Consider the following 23812-nt stretch of genomic DNA (forward strand, 5'->3'; position numbering starts at 1 on the left):
CCATACGATATCGCTGTGTCTGACACGCAGCAGCGATCAGGGACCCGCTGAGAATCGTACGTCGTAGCAGATCGTTTGGAACTTTCTTTCGTCGCTGGATCTCCCGCTGTCATCGCTGGATCGTTGTGTGTGACACCGATCCAACGATGCGTTCGCTTGTGACCAGGATAAACATCGGGTAACTAAGCGCAGGGCCGCGCTTAGTAACCCGATGTTTACCCTGGTTACCATCGTAAAAGTAAAAAAAAACAAACACTACATACTCACATTCCGGTGTCCGTCAGGTCCCTTGCCGTCTGCTTCCCGCTCTGACTGACTCCCGGCCGGAAAGTAAGCAGAGCACAGCGGTGACGTCACCGCTGTGATCTGCTTTCACTTTACGGCGGCACTCAGTCAGAGCGGGAAGCAGACGGCAAGGGACCTGACGGACACCGGAATGTGAGTATGTAGTGTTTGTTTTTTTACTTTTACGATGGTAACCAGGGTAAACATCGGGTTACTAAGCGCGGCCCTGCGCTTAGTAACCCGATGTTTACCCTGGTTACCCGGGGCCCTCGGCATCGTTGGTCGCTGGAGAGCGGTCTGTGTGACAGCTCCCCAGCGACCACACAACGACTTTCCAACGATCACGGCCAGGTCGTATCGCTGGTCGTGATCGTTGGAAAGTTGCAGAGTGTGACAGTACCCTTAGGGATGTCATACTAGATTACCGCTGCTCCGCAGGCCACCAGCTAAGGATGCCGTGATATGGCAGACCATGGGAATGGAGGGGAAAAGCTGATACTGGGTCAGAGATAAGGTCACAAAGGTGAAGATGTTGATTGTTTCACAATGATTCCTGATAATATATAAGTTCAGGCCACAAAATACAGTTTCCAGAATAAACTGCTTGATTTATCGTTTTCCATTCTGAAGTTGTTGAATATACGTTTACATACCATTTACATATTTATAGAATCATTAATGCTGATCTGTCACCAGATTTCACAATACAAACTTATTAAAAAGAACGTTTTAGACCTGATGAGGCTGGTATATTTACTTTTGAAATTCATGTCAGAATGGCTGTGTAACCCTTTGTGAAAATGGCCCCGGCCGTAAAGGGGTATTCCCATCTCCTATCGCTATTTGTAGTAGGTGTAATAATAATTTTAGCAAATGCTTCCAACTAGAAATGTAGTATACTTTTTCTGATTCGCTATGTCTTTCCTCATGTGCAGGCATTGTAGGACCTTATGTATCCATGGTTACAACCACTAGCAGTCACTATATCAGTGGTCCTAATCATGGATACCTAAGGTCCTGCAATGCCTGCACATGAAGAAAGACAGATAATCAGTAAAGCTATACTACATTTCTAATTGGAGGTATTTGCTAATATTATTATTATTACACCTACTACAAATAGGGATAGGATCTTGGAGATAAGAATATCCCTTTAAGTTAAAATGAAAATTTTGATTTGAGGACTGTACAGCCCTTCTGATTTGAATTTTTAAAGTAAGTACACCAGTCCCATCAGGTGTAAGATCTTTTTCTTGATGTATGTAGTTTGTAAGTTGAAATCTGGTGACATATTCACTCTAATGCCTTAATAGTTCACCACAATCATATGACCATAGTGCTAGGAATAAAGAAAAGTCCGTTCTGCAAGGAATAGCCCAAGCAGTACGGCCAAAATGACACCGCAAAGGCTAAAGTGTGCTGTAAAAGATAATAAAGTCCCCGGATTAAGGGAGCAATGTCTAGGTTAACAGTTTTCGGTATATGCTGTTCTTCACAGTCGTGACGCCAGTCTCGTTTTTGCTTGCTGAGCTCATTAATTGAGCGCTGCTGCTTATGGGTTTCTCCGCCTTCTTGCAGCACAGCAAACTATACAGATACCTTTGACATTGTGAGGACGCGTAATAATACACAAGGGGGTCAAGACAGCAACTGACGCTGCTAACACAGGCACAAAGGATATAGGCAAAATACAAGGACTCATTAGCCCCATGGTAGAAATACAAGTAATGGATCAAAAAGATACAATTTGTTGGCCCGAAGCACATAATAAAAACACAAAGCACAATAATCGCCAAGACCAAGGCTCGGGTCTTCTTACATGAGTTTTCAAGGCCAGAACTGCTCAGGCTATGGATGATGAAAACATAGGAAGTGGTCGTAATAATCAAGGGAAAGAAGAAGAAGACCAAGATGAAAGTGGAGAAATAGTAGAGGTAGAAGGTCTTGAGATCTTTCAGGTCCAGGACGTCATGGCAGGTTACGATGTCCAGAGAGGCGATGCGTTGCGTTTGCTCACTCAAGAAGAGCGGTACAACGCTAGCAATAGATATGATCCAGATGAAGGAACAGACCAGCCAAGCCCGATTCATCGTCCGCCAGGAAAGAGAATGCATCGGGAAGACCACGGCCAGGAACCTGTCCATGCTGATGCTGGTCATGAGCAGGATGGAGCAGTACATGTTACAGTAAAACGCTGCAGTGATAAACTGGCACAGGCCTGATCCGAAGAGCCAGTCATTCCCCGACAATCGGTAGAATACGTTGAAAGGGAGCACGCTGACAAACAGCACATCAGCGGCGGCCAGGTTCAGCATGTAGACCACCGCCGGTTTCCGGACTTTCATCTTGAACAGGAATATGATGATGGCCATTACATTGAGAGGTAAAGCCACAATGAATACCACGGTGTACACCGACGGCACCAGCACGGTCAGCCATCGGCTGCTGAGATACTGTTCGGCCTGGCTTGTGATATTCTTCTTGATTTCAGTTATCACAGTGTGACTACGAGGCAACTTTGGCTCCAAACCAGACCCTTCCCCGGATGCATCAATTGCCTCTTCCGGAAACTCCTCAAATTCATCGTCAACAGGAACGCTGTAAAATGTTTTCAAGGTCAAATTTCCTTTCTCATAACCTGAGATCACATGGGAAAAAAAAAAAAATTAGCTTGTGCTCTTTACGTGCAACTTTCAAAGTCAACTTTTTTTTTGAACCCATTAAAAGGGTTGTCTACTTCCAAAAAATGATTAGATCTGTGCATTCTGGAATTATAACAAGTCACTAATATAATGGTGCCACAATATTCACTATCAGTCTGGGTCCCAGAATAGGCGGCTAAAGTTCCCACTATGGCAGGGAAGTGACTCGGCCCAGCTATTAGGGTACTGTCACACAGTGCCATTTTGATCGCTACGACGGCACGATCTGTGACGTCGCAGCGATCGTATGATTATCGCTCCAGCGTCGTAGACTGCGGTCACACGTTGCAATCACGGCGCTGGAGCGATGCCGAAGTCCCCGGGTAACCAGGGTAAACATCGGGTTACTAAGCGCAGGGCCGCGCTTAGTAACCCGATGTTTACCCTGGTTACCAGCGTAAACGTAAAAAAAACAAACCGTACATACTCACATTCCGGTGTCTGTCCCCCGGCGTTCTGCTTCTCTCCACTGTGTAAGCACAGCGGCCGGAAAGCAGAGCGGTGACGTCAGACGTCACCGCTGTGCTCGCTTTCCGGCTGGCCGGCGCTCACAGTGCAGAGAAGCTGAGACGCCGGAGGACTGACACCGGAATGTGAGTATGTACGGTTTGTTTTTTTTTTACTTTTACGCTGGTAACCACGGTAAACATCGGGTTACTAAGCGCGGCCCTGCGCTTAGTTACCCGATGTTTACCCTGGTTACAAGCGAACACATCACTGGATCGCTGTCACACACAACGATCCAGCGATGTCAGCGGGAGATCCAGCGACGAAATAAAGTTCCATACGATCTGCTACGACGTACGATTCTCAGCAGGATCCCTGATCGCTGCTGCGTGTCAGACACAGCGATATCGTATGGATATCGCTGGAACGTCACGGATCGTACGGTCGTAGCGATCAAAGTGTGACTGTGTGACGGTACCCTTAACCTGAGCAACCGGCCAGCCCCCTTCACACCCAACAATGATGACCTGAGAAACACTTTCCTGTAGTGAAGGATATGGCTAGAAGTGGAGCTGGAAAACCAAGGATCCAGGCTGATAGCTGAAAATCCAAACACCACTGAAACAAAGTGTATTGATAACAGAACAATCCCTTTTAGATGTTAATAATCCCATTCAGTACAATTACTGGTAAATGCACGGTAAACTGTCACACTGGCACAAATATGGCAAAAATGGAAAATTAAGAATCAAGGTACTTTGAAGTGGAAACTAGAGTGAAAAAGCTGCTTCACATTTTTATATGAATAAAACAAAAACATGTCATTACAAGCGCAGAGGAAGCCAAAGACAAAGCACCTCTCCACTGAGCATGTGCAGAAGTGATGGAGGTGCCTTGTGATGACTGAGACAACCTGGGGGGGTGGGCTGCACCTCCACAACTTCATACTGCGGTCTTACCAGGGAAATTAAACTTATTTTACTCCCTTAAGCAGAATTTACCAGAAAAAGATCTTCATTAAATTACAGGTTGGAGACAGTTTAGGGCCTTATAAGGAAATCTGTCAGAAAGTTTGTGCTATGTAATCTGAGAGCAATGTGATGTAGGGACAGAGCCCGAATCCAGAGATGTGACACTTACTAGGCTGTGTTTTGCTATTTCAATACAATCAGCGTTTTATCAGCAAGCGATAATCACTATAAGACATCTGGCCTCGTGCTTCCTGGTCCATCCCCACCCCCAGCACTGATTAGCAGCGCTCTGTCACTATACAACGCACACAGAAAGCTGTATTGTGTACGGGGATATACACAGCTCAACAACTGAGCTCTGCTAATCTGCAGTAGAGAAAACTGTGACTATCATAACTGCGGCACCCAGTAAACTAAGTGATACATCGCTGGAATCAGGGTCTCTGTCCCTACATTGTACTGCTGTCAAATTACATAACAAAAACCTGCTGACATATTCCCTTTAAAGGAATATTCTCATGCTGTCTCTTAAGCAGCTCAAAGCAATGTAGTCTCCTTTCTGGTCTCTGACAGGGCGGGCTCTCCTCCTTGAGTCACAGCTCTGGTGAGTAGCAAAACTGTAGAATACTAGAACTATAAAGCTCAGCACAAGTTCTGCTGTAATACATTCAGATATTAGTGGTTTGTTCTGGAGTCTACACTGTTATCACTACAGTATATCATTAGATTTTATATGATTTTGCAAGATGTATAACAACAACTCTTCAGAAGATGATAGAGGGGGAAGGAGGCGAGCAGATAATTGCTGCATAGAAATCAATGGGCTGGAGAAAGCTGACTGGTCACTGACTCGGCTCTGCTCAGTGTAACGCCGTCTGTGTGCAGGGACGACAGAATGAGGATTGCCAGCCGCAGAAAAGCCTCATTCACGTTCCAGCATGAATGAGCAGAGCCATGTATCTAATCCCATCATGTGTGATACGATTGGCTGGACCATGCTTCTAATCCTATCATCTATGATATGGTCCCCTGTACCGTGCATCTAATCCCATCACGTGTGACACAGTACGCTAGGCTGTGCATCTAATCCCATCACATGTGACAACACGCTGGGCTGTGCATCAAATCCCATCATGTATGACACAGAACACTGGACTGTGCATCAAATCCCATCATGTGTGACACAGAACACTGGACTGTGCATCTAATCCCATCACATGTGACACAGTACGCTGGGCTGTGCATTTAATCCCATCACATGTGGCAACACACTGGGCTGTGCATCTAATCCCATCATGTGTGACACAGAACACTGGACTGTGCATCTAATCCCATCATGTGTGACACAGAACACTGGACTGTGCATCTAATCCCATCACATGTGACACAGTACGCTGGGCTGTGCATCTAATCCCATCACATGTGACAACACACTGGGCTGTGCATCTAATCCCATCATGTGTGACACAGAACACTGGACTGTGCATCTAATCCCATCATGTGTGACAGTATGCTGGGCCGTGCATCTAATCACATCATGTGTGACACGATCCCCTCGGCTGTGCATCTAATCCCATCACGTGTGACAACACACTGGGCTGTTCATCTAATCCCATCACATATGACAGTACATTGGGCTGTGCATCTAATCCCATCATGTGTGACACAGAATAGTGGGCTGTGCATCTAATCCCATCACATATGACAGTACACTGGACCATACATCTAATCCAATCATGTGTGACACAGAACACTGGGCTATGCATTTAATCCAATCATGTGTGATATGGTCCCCTGGACTAAAGTAAAAAGGATTTCAAATAACCATGGGAAAACCCTCTAAATAAAAGCGGGCTGAAAACATCCGAAAAATGCTCAGGAAAGTACCGTACTGCAAAAAAATGACAGAAAAGACGCCTCTGGAAAAAGAATCGCCAGAGGTTCCTGCAGCGCCTCCTGTTTCAAAAACTAAGCGGGTTCCCCTGAGTCTAGGAGATGTGGTGTGCACGGACCCTGAGAGATACGGATACAGCAGAAACCTGCCATATAGTGCATGGTACATAGTAAATAGAACAGATTAAAGCAATCATCTTCATGGATGAGCCCGTCGGACCGGTATCACTTACACCCATGGAGCCAGAAATGGAAGCAAAGTTCCAGGAACCTCACATTAGTTTCTTCTCATTTTTCCTTCCTTTAGGCCCGGGCACAGGAAGCAGCATTGGAATGCACTGGATGATTGCCTGCCAGCCACATGATGTCATCCCTTTACAACTGTTTTGACATGTCTGAACTCTGACCTAGAAGTGATCACTGGGGAGACGAGCTCTGGGTTATCTGATGGGGCAGCAAGAAAAGTAAAACATAATGAATATAAGCAGCAGCTGGACAGAAGCATGGGGCTGCACTCTCCATACCGTAACACTGCATCATCCCTGCAGGGTCGAAAACTAACAATCCCACAGCTCTGCACCACAACCGCGGGGTCATTTATTCTGTGTGTGTGTGGCCTTTTGCAAATAATGGATGTTTCATAAACACACTTTGCACAGGAGTGGTGATCGAACTAATGTACCCCAGCTCCATTTACACATGGCGCTATGGGACCCCTGTTCTCGGGTTACATAGTAGTGATGAGCGAATATACTCGTTACTCGAGATTTCCAGAGCACGCTCGGGAGTCCTCAGAGTATTTTTTAGTGCTCGGAGATTTAGTTTTTCTTGCCGCAGCTGAATGATTTACATCTGTTAGCCAGCATAAGTACATGTGGGGGTTGCCTGGTTGCTAGGGAATCCCCACATGTACTTATGCTGGCTAACAGAGGACCCCCGAGCGTGCTCGAGAAATCTCGAGTAACGACTATATTAGCTCATCACTATTAGATAGGGATTACAGGGAGTAGGCGGTAATTGTATTTTGTGGGAAAAGCTGCTTTCACACTGTGTTCAGGCACCGGTTTGGTGGCCCCACTGGGGCTTATGAGATTTGTATGTATGCCTACTGGAAGCGGACAGTCAGTGTCAGTCTTCTACGGCTGAGCGTCCACCTCCAGTAGGAGTACACACTCGAAAATGATGTACGGCAGAGCGCACGTTCACTCCGCCAGTACCATTAAAGTCTGTGGACCTGCCGGCATGTATGTCCCAATCCTGTTCTGCGGGGGACTCACATTTAAACCTTGACAGGGACCACCGACAGCATCCTGAACACAATGTGAAAGCACCATCACTATACCAGCAATGCAGCCCCTCATGCTCAGGATCCATGGGGTCTGGGACATTATAAACAATGGCGTATCCCAGCATAAGCTTTGGAGACTAGAAATAGCAAATAGCATTGAGGACCAATAATTGTCCAACAAACCAATAAAAGTCTATGGGTCCATGAAAACCTCAGATGGCTCTCGGATGCCATGCTGGTCACATCAAAAGCTTGAGGAACCTCATATAGAAAAAGGATGAAGCTCAGATGGTAAAGAGTTTCACAGACACAACACTGATGAATATCGGTCATTTCTATGTGTATGAGAAGCATCACAGACGTCTGGAGGAGCCCTCAGTAGTTACAATAGCGGCAATCATTCCACTTCACATGTGGAAGTAATGAAAGCTATCCTAAATGACGACCTCCATAATCCCATGTGTACGACCATGACCTCCCACTGATCACAGGATGCTTAGCAGCTGAGTCAGAACCTCTTAACAGTGCCATGTGCTGGGCTATGGGGGGCAAAGGTTGGGGGGATGGAATACTTTTTCATATTTTCGGAATTCAGTGACAATTTCATGTCTTACTTTCACAATTGTATACTGTAGATCTGACCGAGATCTTTTCTGCTGCTATTGCAAGTGATTGCAGATGTGTCAGCCAGGTAGAAGCCCATCACATCACCAGTAGGGAGGCTTTATAGGTCAGGCACGATCACAGATGATCGCCTCAAGGATCATTAACACTTTACTGTTCTATCAAAGTCTGATAGTAACTATCCATCCCAAAAGGACGATATGATATAGATATTTTCTTTATAAAATTCCACAAAACTCTATGCTAGTGATACATTTCTAATGTATGTTTAATGGGGTCAGAAGTAGTTATTAAAAGAGCTACAAATTCATGCATAGATGTACAGATAAAGGTGTCGATTATGGCAAACCCCCATCCTCCAGCTGCAGATTGTTGAGTCTCCACCGCTGCTCCTGATGTTTGGTATTTTCTGCAACGCTGACATCACGTTGATAGTGAGCCAATCGGTGAGCTCAGCGGCTTGTGCACTCGTATGGAGCCGCTGAGCTGACTGATTGCAGCACTGACGTCAGCGCACCTGACAATAACAGACGCCAGGAGCAGCGATGTAGACTCAGTGCTGGACCTGGGGAGGATGACGAATGCTAGTCTAGTTTTTTAAACATACTGCATCCGGGGACAGGGGTTTTCATGAACCGGAACCAGGTTTAAAGTAACATTTATCCCCAATCTACAGGATTCCTAGTTGCTGGGACCTCCACCAATCATGAGAACTGAGGCCCAGTAACTGCATATGAAAGGGGATGCGGATTTATGTCCTCTGCTGCACTTACTGTCTATATAAGCAATGGTAAAATGTGTATACCACCATTCCCATACAGGTGAATAGAGCACTGACCACGCAGAGTCAAGGTTATCTTAAGGTACCGTCACACTAAGCGACGCTGCAGCGATAGCGACAGCGATGCCGATCGCTGCAGCGTCGCTGTTTGGTCGCTGGAGAGCTGTCACACAGACCGCTCTCCAGCGACCAACGATGCCGAGGTCCCCGGGTAACCAGGGTAAACATCGGGTTGCTAAGCGCAGGGCCGCGCTTAGTAACCCGATGTTTATCCTGGTTACCAGCGTAAAATGTAAGTACATACTTACATGCGTCCCCCGGCGTCCGCTTCCTGTAATGACTGAGCGCCGGCAGTAGCAGGGCACAGCGGTGACGTCACCGCTGTGCTGTGCTTTCACTTTCAATTTGCGGCGCTCAGTCAGTGTGGGAAGCGGACGCCGGGGGAAGCATGTAAGTATGTGCTGTTTGTTTTTTTTTACATTTTACGCTGGTAACCAGGGTAAACATCGGGTTACTAAGCGCGGCCCTGCGCTTAGTAACCCGATGTTTACCCTGGTTACCAGCGTAAAATGTCGCTGGTATGGTTGCTTTTGCTGTCAAACACGGCGATACACGGCGACCTAGCGACCAAATAATGTGCAGACCTTCTAGCAGCGACCAGCAATTTCACAGCGGGATTCTGATCGCTGCTGCGTGTCAAATACAGCGATATCGCTCCCTAGGACGCTGCAACGTCACAGATCGCTGGCGACGTTGCTTAGTGTGACGGTACCTTTAGCTAAGTGGGAGTGGGCTTCAATTCTTCTCTGTGGAAGTCTAAAGGTACCGTCACACTCAGCGCCGCTGCAGCGATGTAGACAACGAGCCGATCACTGCAGCGTCGCTGTTTAGGTCGCTGTAGAGACGTCAAACACAGCAACTCCAGAACGATGCAGGAGCGATCCTGTGACGTAACGGCGACTCACTTATCGTTCTCACAGGTCGTTAGCTCCATGTAAAACATTGCTGGCATCGTTGCTTTTGCAGTCAAACATGACGATACACGCCGACCTGACGACCAAATAAAGTTCTGGACTTCTAGCTCCGACCAGCGATATCACAGCGGGATCCAGATCGCTGCTGCGTCTCAAACACAACGAGATCGCTAACCAGGACGCTGCAACATCACGGATCGTTGTCGTTCTCGTTGGAAAGTTGCTGAGTGTGAAGGTACCTTAAGGCTACTTTCACACTAGCGTCGTGCACTGCACGTCGCTATGCGGCGTTTTGTAGAAAAACGCATCCTGCAAAAGTGCTTGCATTGACTTGCATTAGCGACGCAGTGCGACGCATTGCCACACGTCGCAACCGTCGTGCGACGGTTGCGTCAGACCGTCGCCACCAAAAACCATTGTGCTGCGCTTCCACAGTATGCGTCGGTGCGCCGCAACGTCGCATTGCGACGTGCAGTGCACAACGCTAATGTGAAAGTAGCCTAAGGCTGTGTGCACACAATGTGGATTTAGTGCGGATCCGCAGCGCTTTTTTCTGCGCAGAAACGCTGCAGATCCGCAAAGTGATTTACAGTACAATGTAAATCAATAGGAAAAAAAATGTGCTAACGGTGTGGAAAATTCCGCAAGAAAACCGCTACGGATCAAAAGAAGTAACATGTCACTTCTTTTGTGCGAATCTGCAGCGTTTCTGCACCCCTCCATTATAGAAATCCGCAGTGGTAAAAAACGCACAAAATCCGCAACAAAAACGCACAAAGTCCGCATAAAAAAAACACGTCAAATCTGCACCTGTGTTTTCTGCCAGGAGATGCGGATTTTTTGCAGAAAATTCTGCACCCCCAATCCGCAACGTGTGCACATAGCCTTATTGAGAACCACACCGAGAGACTCAGGATATCTCAAGACTGGAAAGCAGAATGGACAAAAAATGTGAGATTCAGGAAAACAATGTCATTTACACCAGGTTAAAATATATATATATATATACAGTGGTGTTCAAAAGTCCTGCATAGGCGTGAAGAAAACTATATGTTTCATACTTCTGCAGCTCTACAGTGAAACTGGTGGGACATATGTGTTTTTGTAATCCCTCATTGTTTGCCATACTCATTTTTGAATGTCCCAAGTGTATTAATTTTATGGCATGCGCATTTTTGATAATTTTTTTTACAGCATAACCATACCTACACCAGTACAGTGTGTAGAATGGTGAACAGGTTTCTAAGTTCATTAACTTCCAATGCACGTTCACACAGACTTAAATTTTACTTTTTAAGATTTATTATTTTTTATTTAATTCAGAGTCCTGAAAAGGGCCTTTTGAGTGCATATTAAGCTTCTAATACTTTATTGGCCAGCCTTTGCTCTTGAGCACCAGCTTGCATCTCTGTGGCATTGAGTGAACAAGCTTCTGCAGATGTTCACGCGTGATGATGTGGTTCCAGGCCTGTATCAGAGCCTCAATCAACTCACTCTTGGTCCTTGGCTGTTTTCTAGATATCTCTAATGATACCTTGTGCCACAAATTTTCAATTGGATTGAGGTCCGGGGACTGAGCTGGCCAGTCAATAGTAGCCACCTTGTTCTTCCAACACCATTGGCTGCCATACAGCCCCAGACCATTACTTTCATTACATGTTTCACAGAGAAGCTCAAACACTCTGGCTTGTACTCTTCATGTGGGAACCTTCTCACATAAGACTTGCCATCATTTCCTAAAATGCAAAAAGTGCTTTCATCACTAATTAGCACTTTTTCCCACTCCTCCTTCCTCCATTTTAAATATTTCAATGCACACAGTTTTCTCCTTTGTCTTTGTATGGTTGTCATCAATGGCTTCTTTCGGGCCTTGCACCCTTTCAATCCTGCTTCCAAACATCTCTTCCTAACAGTTGATGTTGCTACCTCAATATTGCACTTTTCTTGCCATTCTCGCAGAAGCTGAGGAGAGGTGAGCTTTCGATTGGCAAGGGATGTTCTTATCAGTACTCTATCCTCCCTTTTAGTTGACTTTCTGGGCCGACCAGATCTGGGCCTGTCCTGGGTAATTCCTAGCTGCTTATGTTTCTGCAAAATTCTTACGACTATGCTCTGATTACAGCCGACCTTCCTTGCGATCTGGGGGCCAGTATAACCCTCTTCATGTAGCACCACAACTCGCACACGATCCTCCGCTGACAAAAATCTGAAGGCTCCCATCATAAAACTCTACAGTATGATTCACTAGATAGACCAACAGATAAAACAAACAAACAAAGCAGCAGATGTGATGCAATGTAATGCAATGTGATTGGCTGCCATATCCAGGTTATGATTGGTCACAAGAACCTCATCTGTGATTGGCTAATTTTGGATCTGAAGCTGTACAATATATAGTTGTGCTTTCAATTCCCATATTGTTGCAATAATTTCAGGCAAAACTGCTTCAAAAGCTAAAAATATTGCAGGGAGAGAATGCAAAATTGTATTCTGAACAAAACCATATATAATATGTCATATTAGCACCGAAGATATTCGACAGAAAACATTTAAAACTTGAAAAATCAATTTATCCTATGCAGGACTTTTGAACACCACTGTATATATATATATATATATATATATATATATATATATATATATATATATATATATATATATATATATATATATATATATATATCAATTAAGATAACTAATGCTATTTTGGATGCCAGGAACTGCCACCAGGGGGAGTTCTGGAGCAGACTGTATACTCACATTGACCTCCAGGAATTAACACTATGCAGTAAGTTTGGGAACTGATCTTTTTCCTTGTTATGCCAAAGTCCAATCCAGTTGCTAATTAAAAATACATATGGAATACAGATCATTTGTGTACAGGCTTAACTCCTGGTTGGAATCCAGTCGCCTGATCCTTTTGTATGGTGGGGGGACTAGTTGCTGCCAGATGATTGTGGCAGCAGCTCTATCACATAGGACAGAGGTGCGCCCAGCAGAGCCATGCGTTTCTATGTACACAGGATGTCTCTGTGTATGGGGGAGTTAGGAGAGATGGCAGTCAGCCATATGATCAATCGGCTGACACTTATTTCATGTGTATAGCCACTGGACAGCATACTAGCAGCACATTTGCAGGTACATTGGCAATTGGGTTCCTGAGATTTGTCCTGTTCTGGTCCATTTGTTGACAATGGGAAAAACTTTTTCATCCAATATAAATGGGGTATTTTGTGCATTCAGATACTTTCATGTAATAGCATCACATTTATCCATGTGCGCTTCCATTACAGAAATGTCAGAAGCCAGAGCAGCACTGACTCGTCCTGACCCGGGCACACACCGCACATCTCACCATGGCCGCTCCGCCCTGGGGAGAGCTTTCACTTTGTTGCCAGAACTGAATAGGAGGTTGAATTTCCGAGAAACCAGAAACAAAAGCTTCAGACACACAATGTGCGGCATTATCAATCAATCCAAGCCCATTGTTAGCAGCTGAACGAGCATAAAAAAAATCAGACGGCACTTCGCAGGCAAATTGATATTTTTGAAAAATATTTTTGCTAAATGGCCCAATTTTTAAATATTTGTTTGTAAATAGCTGTAAAGAGACAACAATGTGACAACAGATAACTCGCTCTAATAAAGAAACATCCTGTGCCTGTATTGGAGCCGTGCTGACTGAGCCACATGGGAAAGGGGCATAACATGGGGTAAACCCAAACCCCGCAGGTGGGACGGCTACATCCACATGAGGCAGACATCACTGCAGAAAAAAGGGGCAAATGTGTAGGAAATCCCAACTAATAGTGTGGAGGTATAACAGGTAGACAGAGAAAACCCCACTGTGGGAGTTGTTGGACATAGGGGGTCCAGTATGTACAGGAGCCACATTATTGCTCTGTGCACCACATGTTTGCAGGGAAGAATTCTGCAATATTTGGGGTCCACAGCAGCAGAGAAGGTGCGGGGTCCGGTACCCTACACTGCTCTGGGGACCTCCCATATACGGCAGATTTCACACATCACTCTCTCCTGCGTTAGTCTGTGTGCCATTAGCTTGTGTTTTGACTTTGTCTATAGTGTAATGTATATGTTTTCCGTCATTGTGTGACTAGAGTCCTGTGGGAACCGCTGGATAAGGCTACTTTCACACTAGCGTTAACTGCATTCCGTCACAATGCGTCGTTTTGCCGAAAAAACGCATCCTGCAAAAGTGTTTGCAGGATGCGTTTTTTCACCATTGATTAACATGAAGCGACGCATTGTGACGGATTGCCACACGTCGCACCCGTCGTGCGACAGATGCGTCGTGCAGTGGCGGACCGTCGGGAGCAAAAAACGCTACATGTAACGTTTTTGCTCACGACGGTCCGCTTTTTCCGACCGCGCATGCGCGGCCGGAACTCCGCCCCCACCTCCCCGCACCTCACAATGGGGCAGCGGATGCGCTGGAAAAATGCATCCGCTGCCCCCGTTGTGCGGCGGAGACAACGCTAGCGTCGGGAACGTCGGCCCGACGCACAGCGACGGGCCGAGCCCGACGCTAGTGTGAAAGTAGCCTAAGCTAACAACATATACACTGCCAATGGCACTGCCACCAGCAGACATGGTCCCCAATCCCTGATTGTGGATACTTCACACTAGACCTTGGACAGCAAGGTCCCAGAGTCTGGAGGAAGAGTAGAGAGGTCACAATACAAGCTACTTGAGGTCCAGTGTGAAGTTTCCACAATCAGTGATGGTTTGGGGAGCCATGTCATCTGCTGGTGTAGGTCCACTGTGTTTTATCAAGACCAAAGTCTGTGCAGCAATCTACCAGGAGATTTTAGAGCACTTCATGCTTCCCTCTGCCGACAAGCTTTTTGGAGATGAAAATTTAATACTCTAGCAGGACTTGGCACCAGTCCACACTGCCAAAAGTACCAATACCTGGTTTAAAAACAACAGTATCACTGTACTTGATTGGCAAACAAACTCACCTGACCTTAACCCCATAGAGAATCTATGTGATATTGTCAGGAGGAAGATGAGAGACACCAGACCCAACAATGCAGATGAGCTGAAGGCTGCTATCAAAGCAACCTGGGCTTCCATAACACCTCAGCAGTGCCACAGGCTGATCGCCTCCATGCCACTCCGCATTGATGCAGTAACTGATGCAAAAGGAGCCCTGACCAGGTATTGAGTGTATTTACTGAACATACATTTCAGTAGGACAACATTTCAGATTTTAACCCCTCTGTGACCTTAGACGTACTATCCCGTCGAGGTGACCTGGGCCTATCTGACCCTCGACGGGATAATACGTCATAGCCGATCGGCCGCGCTCACGGGGGGAGCGCGGCCGATCGCGGCCGGGTGTCAGCTGCATATCGCAGCTGACATCCGGCACTATGTGCCAGGAGCGGTCACGGACCGCCCCCGGCACATTAACCCCCGGCACACCGCGATCAAACATGATCGCGGTGTACCGGCGGTATAGGGAAGCATCGCGCAGGGAGGGGGCTCCCTGCGTGCTTCCCTGAGACCCCTGGAGCAACGCGATGTGATCGCGTTGCTCTGAGGGTCTCCTACCTCCCTCCTCGCCGCAGGTCCCGGATCCAAGATGGCCGCGGCATCCGGGTCCTGCAGGGAGGGAGGTGGCTTACCAAGTGCCTGCTCAGAGCAGACACTTGGTAAGCCTGCAGCCCTGCACAGCAGATCGCAGATCTGGCAGAGTGCTGTGCACACTGCCAGATCAATGATCTGTGATGTCCCCCCCTGGGACAAAGTAAAAAAGTAAAAAAAAAATTCCCCACATGTGTGTAAAAAAAAAAAAAAAAAAAATATCCTAAATAAAGAAAAAAAAAAAAAATTATTCCCATAAATACATTTCTTTAGCTAAATAAAATAAAAAAAACAATAAAAGTACACATATTTAGTATCGCCGCGTCCGTAACGACCCAACCTATAAAACTGCCCCACTAGTTAACCCCTTCAGTAAACACCGTAAGAAAAAAAAAAAAAAACGAGGCAAAAAACGCTTTATTACCATACCGCCGAACAAAAAGTGGAATAACACGCGATCAAAAAGACTGATATAAATAACCATGGTACCGCTGAAAACGTCATCTTGTCCCGCAAAAAACGAGCCGCCATACAGCATCATCAGCAAAAAAATAAAAAAGTTATAGTCCTGAGAATAAAGCGATACCAAAATAATTATTTTTTCTATAAAATAGTTTTTATCGTATAAAAGCGCCAAAACATAAAAAAATGATATAAATGAGATATCGCTGTAATCGTACTGACCCGACGAATAAAACTGCTTTATCAATTTTACCAAACGCGGAACGGTATAAACGCCTCCCCCAAAAGAAATTCATGAATAGCTGGTTTTTGATCACTCTGCCTCACAAAAATCAGAATAAAAAGCGATCAAAAAATGTCACGTGTCCGAAAATGTTACCAATAAAAACGTCAACGCGTCCCGCAAAAAACAAGATCTCACATGACTCTGTGGACCAAAATGTGGAAAAATTACAGCTCTCAAAATGTGGTAACGCAAAAAATATTTTTTGCAATGAAAAGCGTCTTTCAGTGTGTGACAGCTGCCAATCATAAAAATCCGCTAAATAACCCGCTATAAAAGTAAATCAAACCCCCCTTCATCACCCCCTTAGTTAGGGAAAAATAAAAAAATTAAAAAATGTATTTATTTCCATTTTCCCATTAGGGTTAGGGCTAGAGTTAGGACTAGAGTTAGGGCTAGGGTTAGGGTTAGGGCAAGGGTCAGGGCTAGGGTTAGGGCTAGGGTTAGGGCTAGGGTTGGGGCTAGGGTTAGGGCTAGAGTTAGGGCTAGAGTTAGGGCTAGAGTTAGGGCTAGGGTTAGGGCAAGGGTTAGGACTAGGGTTAGGGCTAGGGTTGGGGCTAGGGTTAGGGCTAGGGTTAGGGCTAGTGTTACGGCTAGTGTTAGGGCTAGGGTTATTGCTAGGGTTAGGGCTAGGGTTGGAGCTACAGTTAGGGTTGGGGCTAAAGATAGGGTTAGGGTTTGGATTACATTTACGGTTGGGAATAGGGTTGGGTGTGTCTGGGTTAGAGGAGTGGTTAGGGTTACTGTTGGGATTAGGGTTAGGGATGTGTTTGGATTAGGGTTTCAGTTATAATTGGGGGGTTTCCACTGTTTAGGCACATCAGGGGCTCTCCAAACGGGACATGGCATCCGATCTGAATTTCAGCCAATTCTGCGTTGAAAAAGGAAAACAGTGCTCCTTCCCTTCAGAGCTCTCCCGTGTGCCCAAACAGGGGTTTACCCCAACAATGGGGTATCAGCGTACTCAGGACAAATTAGACATCATCTTTTGGGGTCCAATTTCTCCTGCTACCCTTGGGAAAATACAAAACTGGGGGCCAAAAAATAAGTTTTGTGGGAAAAAAAAAGATTTTTTATTTTCACGGCTCTGCGTTGTAAACTGTAGTGAAACACTTGGGGGTTCAAAGTTCTCACAACACATCTAGATAAGTTCCTTGGGGGGTCTAGTTTCCGATATGGGGTCACTTGTGGGGGGTTTGTACTGTTTGGGTACATCAGGGGCTCTGCAAATGCAACGTGACGCCTGCAGACCAATCCATTTAAGTCTGCATTCCAAATGGCGCTCCTTCCCTTCCGAGCTCTGTCATGCGCCCAAACAGTGGTTCCCCCCCACATATGGGGTATCAGCGTACTCAGGACAAATTGATCAACAACTTTTGGGGTCTAATTTATCCTGATACCCTTGTGAAAATACAAAACTGGGGGCTAAAAAATCATTTTTGTGAAAAAAAAAAGGAATTTTTATTTTCACGGCTCTGCGTTATAAACTGTAGTGAAACACTTGGGGGTTCAAAGTTCTCACAACACATCTAGATAAGTTCCTTGGGGGTCTAGTTTCCAATATGGGGTCACTTGTGGGGGCTTTGTACTGTTTGGGTACATCAGGGGCTCTGCAAATGCAACGTGACGCCTGCAGACCAATCCATTTAAGTCTGCATTCCAAATGGCGCTCCTTCCCTTCCGAGCTCTGTCATGCGCCCAAACAGTGGTTCCCCCCCACATATGGGGTATCAGCGTACTCAGGACAAATTGGACAACAAAGTTTGGGGTCCAATTTATCCTGATACCCTTGTGAAAATACAAAACTGGGGGCTAAAAATCATTTTTGTGAAAAAAAAAAGGAATTTTTATTTTCACGGCTCTGCGTTATAAACTGTAGTGAAACACTTGGGGGTTCAAAGCTATCAAAACACATCTAGATAAGTTCCTTAGGGGGTCTACTTTCCAAAATGGTGTCACTTGTGGGGGTTTTTAATGTTTAGGCACATCAGGGGCTCTCCAAACGCAACATGGCATCCCATCTTAATTCCAATCAATTTTGCATTGAAAAGTAAAATAGCGCTCCTTCCCTTCCGAGCTCTGCTATGCGCCCAAACAGTGGTTTACCCCCACATATGGGGTATCGTCGTACTCAGGACAAATTGCACAACAACTTTTGTGGTCTAATTTCTTCTCTTACCCTTGGGGAAATAAAAAAATGGGGGCGAAAAGATCATTTTTGTGAAAAAATATGATTTTTATTTTTACGGCTCTGCATTATAAACTTCTGTGAAGCACTTGTTGGGTCAAAGTGCTCAACACACATCTAGATAAGTTCCTTAAGGGGTCTACTTTCCAAAATGGTGTCACTTGTGGGGGGTTTCAATGTTTAGGCACATCAGGGGCTCTCCAAACGCAACATGGCATCCCGTCTCAATTCCAGTCAATTTTGCATTGAAAAGTCAAATGGCGCTCCTTCCCTTCCGAGCTCTGCCCTGCGCCGAAACAATGGTTTACACCCACATATGGGGTATCAGCGTACTCAGGACAAATTGCACAACAATTTTTGGGGTCCAATTTCTTCTCTTACCCTTGGGAAAATAAAAAATTGGGGGCGAAAAGATCATTTTTGTGAAAAAATATGATTTTTTATTTTTACGGCTCTGCATTATAAACTTCTGTGAAGCACTTGTTGGGTCAAAGTGCTCACCACACATCTAGATAAGTTCCTTAGGGGGTCTACTTTCCAAAATGGTGTCACTTGTGGGGGTTTTTAATGTTTAGGCACATCAGGGGCTCTCCAAACGCAACATGGCATCCCATCTTAATTCCAGTCAATTTTGCATTGAAAAGTCAAATGGCGCTCCTTTCCTTCCGAGCTCTGCCCTGCGCCCAAACAATGGTTTACACCCACATATGGGGTATCAGCGTACTCAGGACGAATTGTACAACAAATTTTGGGGTCTATTTTCTCCTGTTACCCTTGGTAAAATAAAACAAATTGGAGCTGAAACAAATTTTGAGTGAAAAAAAGTTAAATGTTTATTTTTATTTAAACATTCCAAAAATTCCTGTGAAACACCTGAAGGGTTAATAAACTTCTTGAAAGTGGTTTTGAGTACCTTGAGGGGTGCAGTTTTTAGAATGGTGTCACACTTGGGTATTTTCTATCATATAGACCCCTCAAAATGACTTCAAATGAGATGTGGTCCCTAAAAAAAAATGGTGTTGTAAAAATGAGAAATTGCTGGTCAACTTTTAACCCTTATAACTCCGTCACCAAAAAAAATTTTGGTTCCAAAATTGTGCTGATGTAAAGTAGACATGTGGGAAATGTTACTTATTAAGTATTTTGCGTGACATATGTCTGTGATTTAAGGGCATAAAAATTCAAAGTTGGAAAATTGCGAAATTTTCAAAATTTTCGCCAAATATTCGTTTTTTTCACAAATAAACGCAAGTTATATCGAAGAAATTTAACCACTATCATGAAGTACAATATGTCACGAGAAAACAATGTCAGAATCGCCAAGATCCGTTGAAGCGTTCCAGAGTTATAACCTCATAAAGGGACAGTGGTCAGAATTGTAAAAATTGGCCCGGTCATTAACGTGCAAACCACCCTTGGGGGTGAAGGGGTTAAAATAATTTTTTAAGCTAGTGTTATAAAGTATTCTAAATTACTGAGATAAAGTATTCTAATTTACTGAGATAATCACTTTTGGGTTTTCACTGGCTGTAATCCATAATCATCAACAGAGATAAACACTTGAAATAGATCACTCTGTTTGTAATGACTCTATATATGATTCTCACTTTTTGTATTGAAGAACTGAAATAAATTAACTTTTTGAAGATATTCTAATTTTGTGAGAAGCACCTGTACGCTATATACACCCCGTGCTCTCACCTCTGTGGTATATACCCTATATACACTCCGTGCTCCCACCTGTGATATATACCCTGTATACACCCCGTGCTCTCACCTCTGTGGTATATACCCTGTATACACCCCGTGCTCTCACCTCTGTGATATATACCCTGTATACACCCCGTGCTCTCACCTCTGTGATATATACCCAGTATACACCCCGTGCTCTCACCTCTGTGATATATACCCTGTATACACCCCGTGCTCTCACCTCTGTGATATATACCCTGTATACACCCCGTGCTCTCACCTCTGTGGTATATACCCTGTATACACCCAGTGCTCTCACCTCTGTGATATATACCCAGTATACACCCCGTGCTCTCACCTCTGTGGTATATACCCAGTATACACCCCGTGCTCTCACCTCTGTGATATATACCCAGTATACACCCCGTGCTCTCACCTCTGTGATATATACCAAGTATACACCCCGTGCTCTCACCTCTGTGATATATACCCTGTATACACCCCGTGCTCTCACCTCTGTGGTATATACCCTGTATACACCCCGTGCTCTCACCTCTGTGATATATACCCTGTATACACCCCGTGCTCTCGCCTCTGTGATATATACCCTGTATACACCCCGTGCTCTCACCTCTGTGATATATACCCAGTATACACCCCGTGCTCTCACCTCTGTGGTATATACCCTGTATACACCCCGTGCTCTCACCTCTGTGATATATACCCTGTATACACCCCGTGCTCTCACCTGTGGTATATACCCTGTATACACCCCGTGCTCTCACCTCTGTGATATATACCCTGTATACACCCCGTGCTCTCACCTCTGTGATATATACCCTGTATACACCCCATGCTCTCACCTGTGATATATACCCTGTATACACCCTGTACTCTCACCTCTGTGATATATACCCTGTATACACCCCGTACTCTCACCTCTGTGATATATACCCTGTATACACCCCGTGCTCTCACCTCTGTGATATATACCCTGTATACACCCCGTGCTCTCACCTGTGATATATACCCTGTATACACCCCGTGCTCTCCTCTGTGATATATACCCTGTATACACCCTGTGCTCTCACCTCTGTGATATATACCCCGTGCTCTCACCTGATATACACATTATATACACCCCGTGCTCTCACCTCTGTGATATATACCCTGTATACACCCCGTGCTCTCACCTCTGTGATATATACCCTGTATACATCCCGTGCTCTCACCTCTGTGGTGTATACACCCCGTGCGCTCACCTCTGTGATATATACCCTGTATACACCCCATGCTCTCACCTCTGTGGTACATACCCTGTATACATCCCGTGCTCTCACCTCTGTGGTATATACCCTGTATACACCCCGTGCTCTCACCTCTGTGATATATAGCCTGTATACACCCCGTGCTCTCACCTGTGATATATACCCTGTATACACCCTGTGCTCTCACCTCTGTGGTATATACCCTGTATACACCCCGTGCTCTCACCTCTGTGGTATATACCCTGTATACACCCCATGCTCTCACCTCTGTGGTATATACCCTGTATACACCCCGTGCGCTCACCTCTGTGGTATATACCCTGTATACACCCCGTGCTCTCACCTCTGTGGTATATACCCTGTATACACCCCGTGCTCTCACCTCTGTGGTATATACCCTGTATACACCCCGTGCTCTCACCTCTGTGGTATATATCCTGTATACACCCCGTGCTCTCACCTCTGTGGTATATACCCTGTATACACCCCATGCTCTCACCTCTGTGGTATATACCCTGTATACACCCCATGCTCTCACCTCTGTGGTATATACCCTGTATACACCACATGCTCTCACCTCCGATATATACCCTGTATACACCCCATGCTCTCACCTCTGTGGTATATACCCTGTATACACCCCGTACTCTCACCTGTGATATATACCCTGTATACACCCCGTGCTCTCCTCTGTGATATATACCCTGTATACACCCTGTGCTCTCACCTCTGTGATATATACCCCGTGCTCTCACCTGATATACACATTATATACACCCCGTGCTCTCACCTCTGTGATATATACCCTGTATACACCCCGTGCTCTCACCTCTGTGATATATACCCTGTATACATCCCGTGCTCTCACCTCTGTGGTGTATACACCCCGTGCGCTCACCTCTGTGATATATACCCTGTATACACCCCGTGCTCTCACCTCTGTGGTACATACCCTGTATACATCCCGTGCTCTCACCTCTGTGGTATATACCCTGTATACACCCCGTGCTCTCACCTCTGTGATATATAGCCTGTATACACCCCGTGCTCTCACCTGTGATATATACCCTGCATACACCACGTGCTCTCACCTCTGATATATACCCTGTATACACCCCGTGCTCTCACCTCTGTGGTATATACCCTGTATACACCCCGTGCGCTCACCTCTGTGGTATATACCCTGTATACACCCCGTGCGCTCACCTCTGTGGTATATACCCTGTATACACCCCGTGCTCTCACCTCTGTGGTATATACCCTGTATACACCCCGTGCTCTCACCTCTGTGGTATATACCCTGTATACACCCCGTGCTCTCACCTCTGTGGTATATACCCTGTATACACCCCGTGCTCTCACCTCTGTGGTATATACCCTGTATACACCCCGTGCTCTCACCTCTGTGGTATATACCCTGTATACACCCCGTGCTCTCACCTCTGTGGTATATACCCTGTATACACCCCGTGCTCTCACCTCTGTGGTATATACCCTGTATACACCCCGTGCTCTCACCTCTGTGGTATATACCCTGTATACACCCCGTGCTCTCACCTCTGTGGTATATACCCTGTATACACCCCGTGCTCTCACCTCTGTGGTATATACCTTACATACACCCTGTGTAGTATATACCCCGTGCTCTCCTCCTCACCTCTCTGCCTCTGACACTGGCCGGCCCAGAGCAGCCCCGTCAGGCACAGCAGTGACACCAGCCGGCTGCTCTCCATGTCTCTGTCCTCTCGCAGTCTCTGTCCTCTCCCGGTCTCTGCCCTGCTGCTCACACCGGGTGTAGAAGTCGCGGAGCTGCGGGCGACTCTTCCCCAGTGGGAGCCCCTGATGGCCGGAGGCAGGATCCCCGTGTAACGAGCTGGGACTAGTGCTTATCTGGAGGAGAAGCAGGCGCTTCAGTGTCTTTGTTACTGTGGCGGCGGTGGCCGGTCCTGCAGGGTGATGTGGGCTGTGGGGGAGGAGGAGTGAGCGCTCGGGTCAATGCTTTCCCGAGTGTCGCTGTGTGAGTCACTCATTGAGATACTTAACATGTGGTGGTAATTGTGTTGTGCGACATCTTGTATGCTCCGGGATGCCCAGAGACTTTTTACCACCACACATTACTATGTGCGCCTTCTGGGGGGGCACAAGGGCTGACTCGGACGGCCCGGCTCTTCTAGTGTAGCCATTATATGAGTTGTGACGGGGCAATGAGGGCACCACAGAGCGCCACCTATTGGGTGCAGGGCAAAAGTGGACCACTGTCCCATCAGATCAGGCGAGTCTATATCGTCAGGGGAGGGGTGCAAGCACACGGGGGTATTATTACTGAAGGGGGCGCTCTGGGAGG

The 23812-nt window shown here is 46.0% G+C and overlaps 1 protein-coding gene across 1 annotated transcript; it reads right to left on the minus strand.

The window, feature by feature from the left end:
• Window positions 1-465: 465 nt before the first annotated feature.
• On the minus strand, window positions 466-23438 carry F2R (coagulation factor II thrombin receptor). The gene is made up of 2 exons (XM_077287286.1): window positions 23126-23438; window positions 466-2923 (listed from the first exon to the last, which is right to left on the minus strand). The coding sequence occupies exons 1-2, from the start codon at window positions 23199-23201 to the stop codon at window positions 1746-1748; spliced, it is 1254 nt and encodes a 417-aa protein (XP_077143401.1). The 5' UTR covers window positions 23202-23438; the 3' UTR covers window positions 466-1745.
• Window positions 23439-23812: the final 374 nt, after the last annotated feature.

The sequence above is a fragment of the Ranitomeya variabilis genome, chromosome 1 (assembly GCF_051348905.1).
Source record: "Ranitomeya variabilis isolate aRanVar5 chromosome 1, aRanVar5.hap1, whole genome shotgun sequence".
NCBI lineage: Eukaryota > Metazoa > Chordata > Amphibia > Anura > Dendrobatidae > Ranitomeya > Ranitomeya variabilis.

Coding starts and splice junctions, on each gene's coding strand:
- F2R (XM_077287286.1), bottom strand. CDS start 23,201: ATGGAGAGCAGCCGGCTGGTGTCACTGCTGTGCCTGACGGGGCTGCTC. Junction 2,924..23,125: donor CCAGTGTCAGAGGCAGAGAG/GTGAGGAGGAGA, acceptor ATGTGATCTCAG/GTTATGAGAAAGGAAATTTG.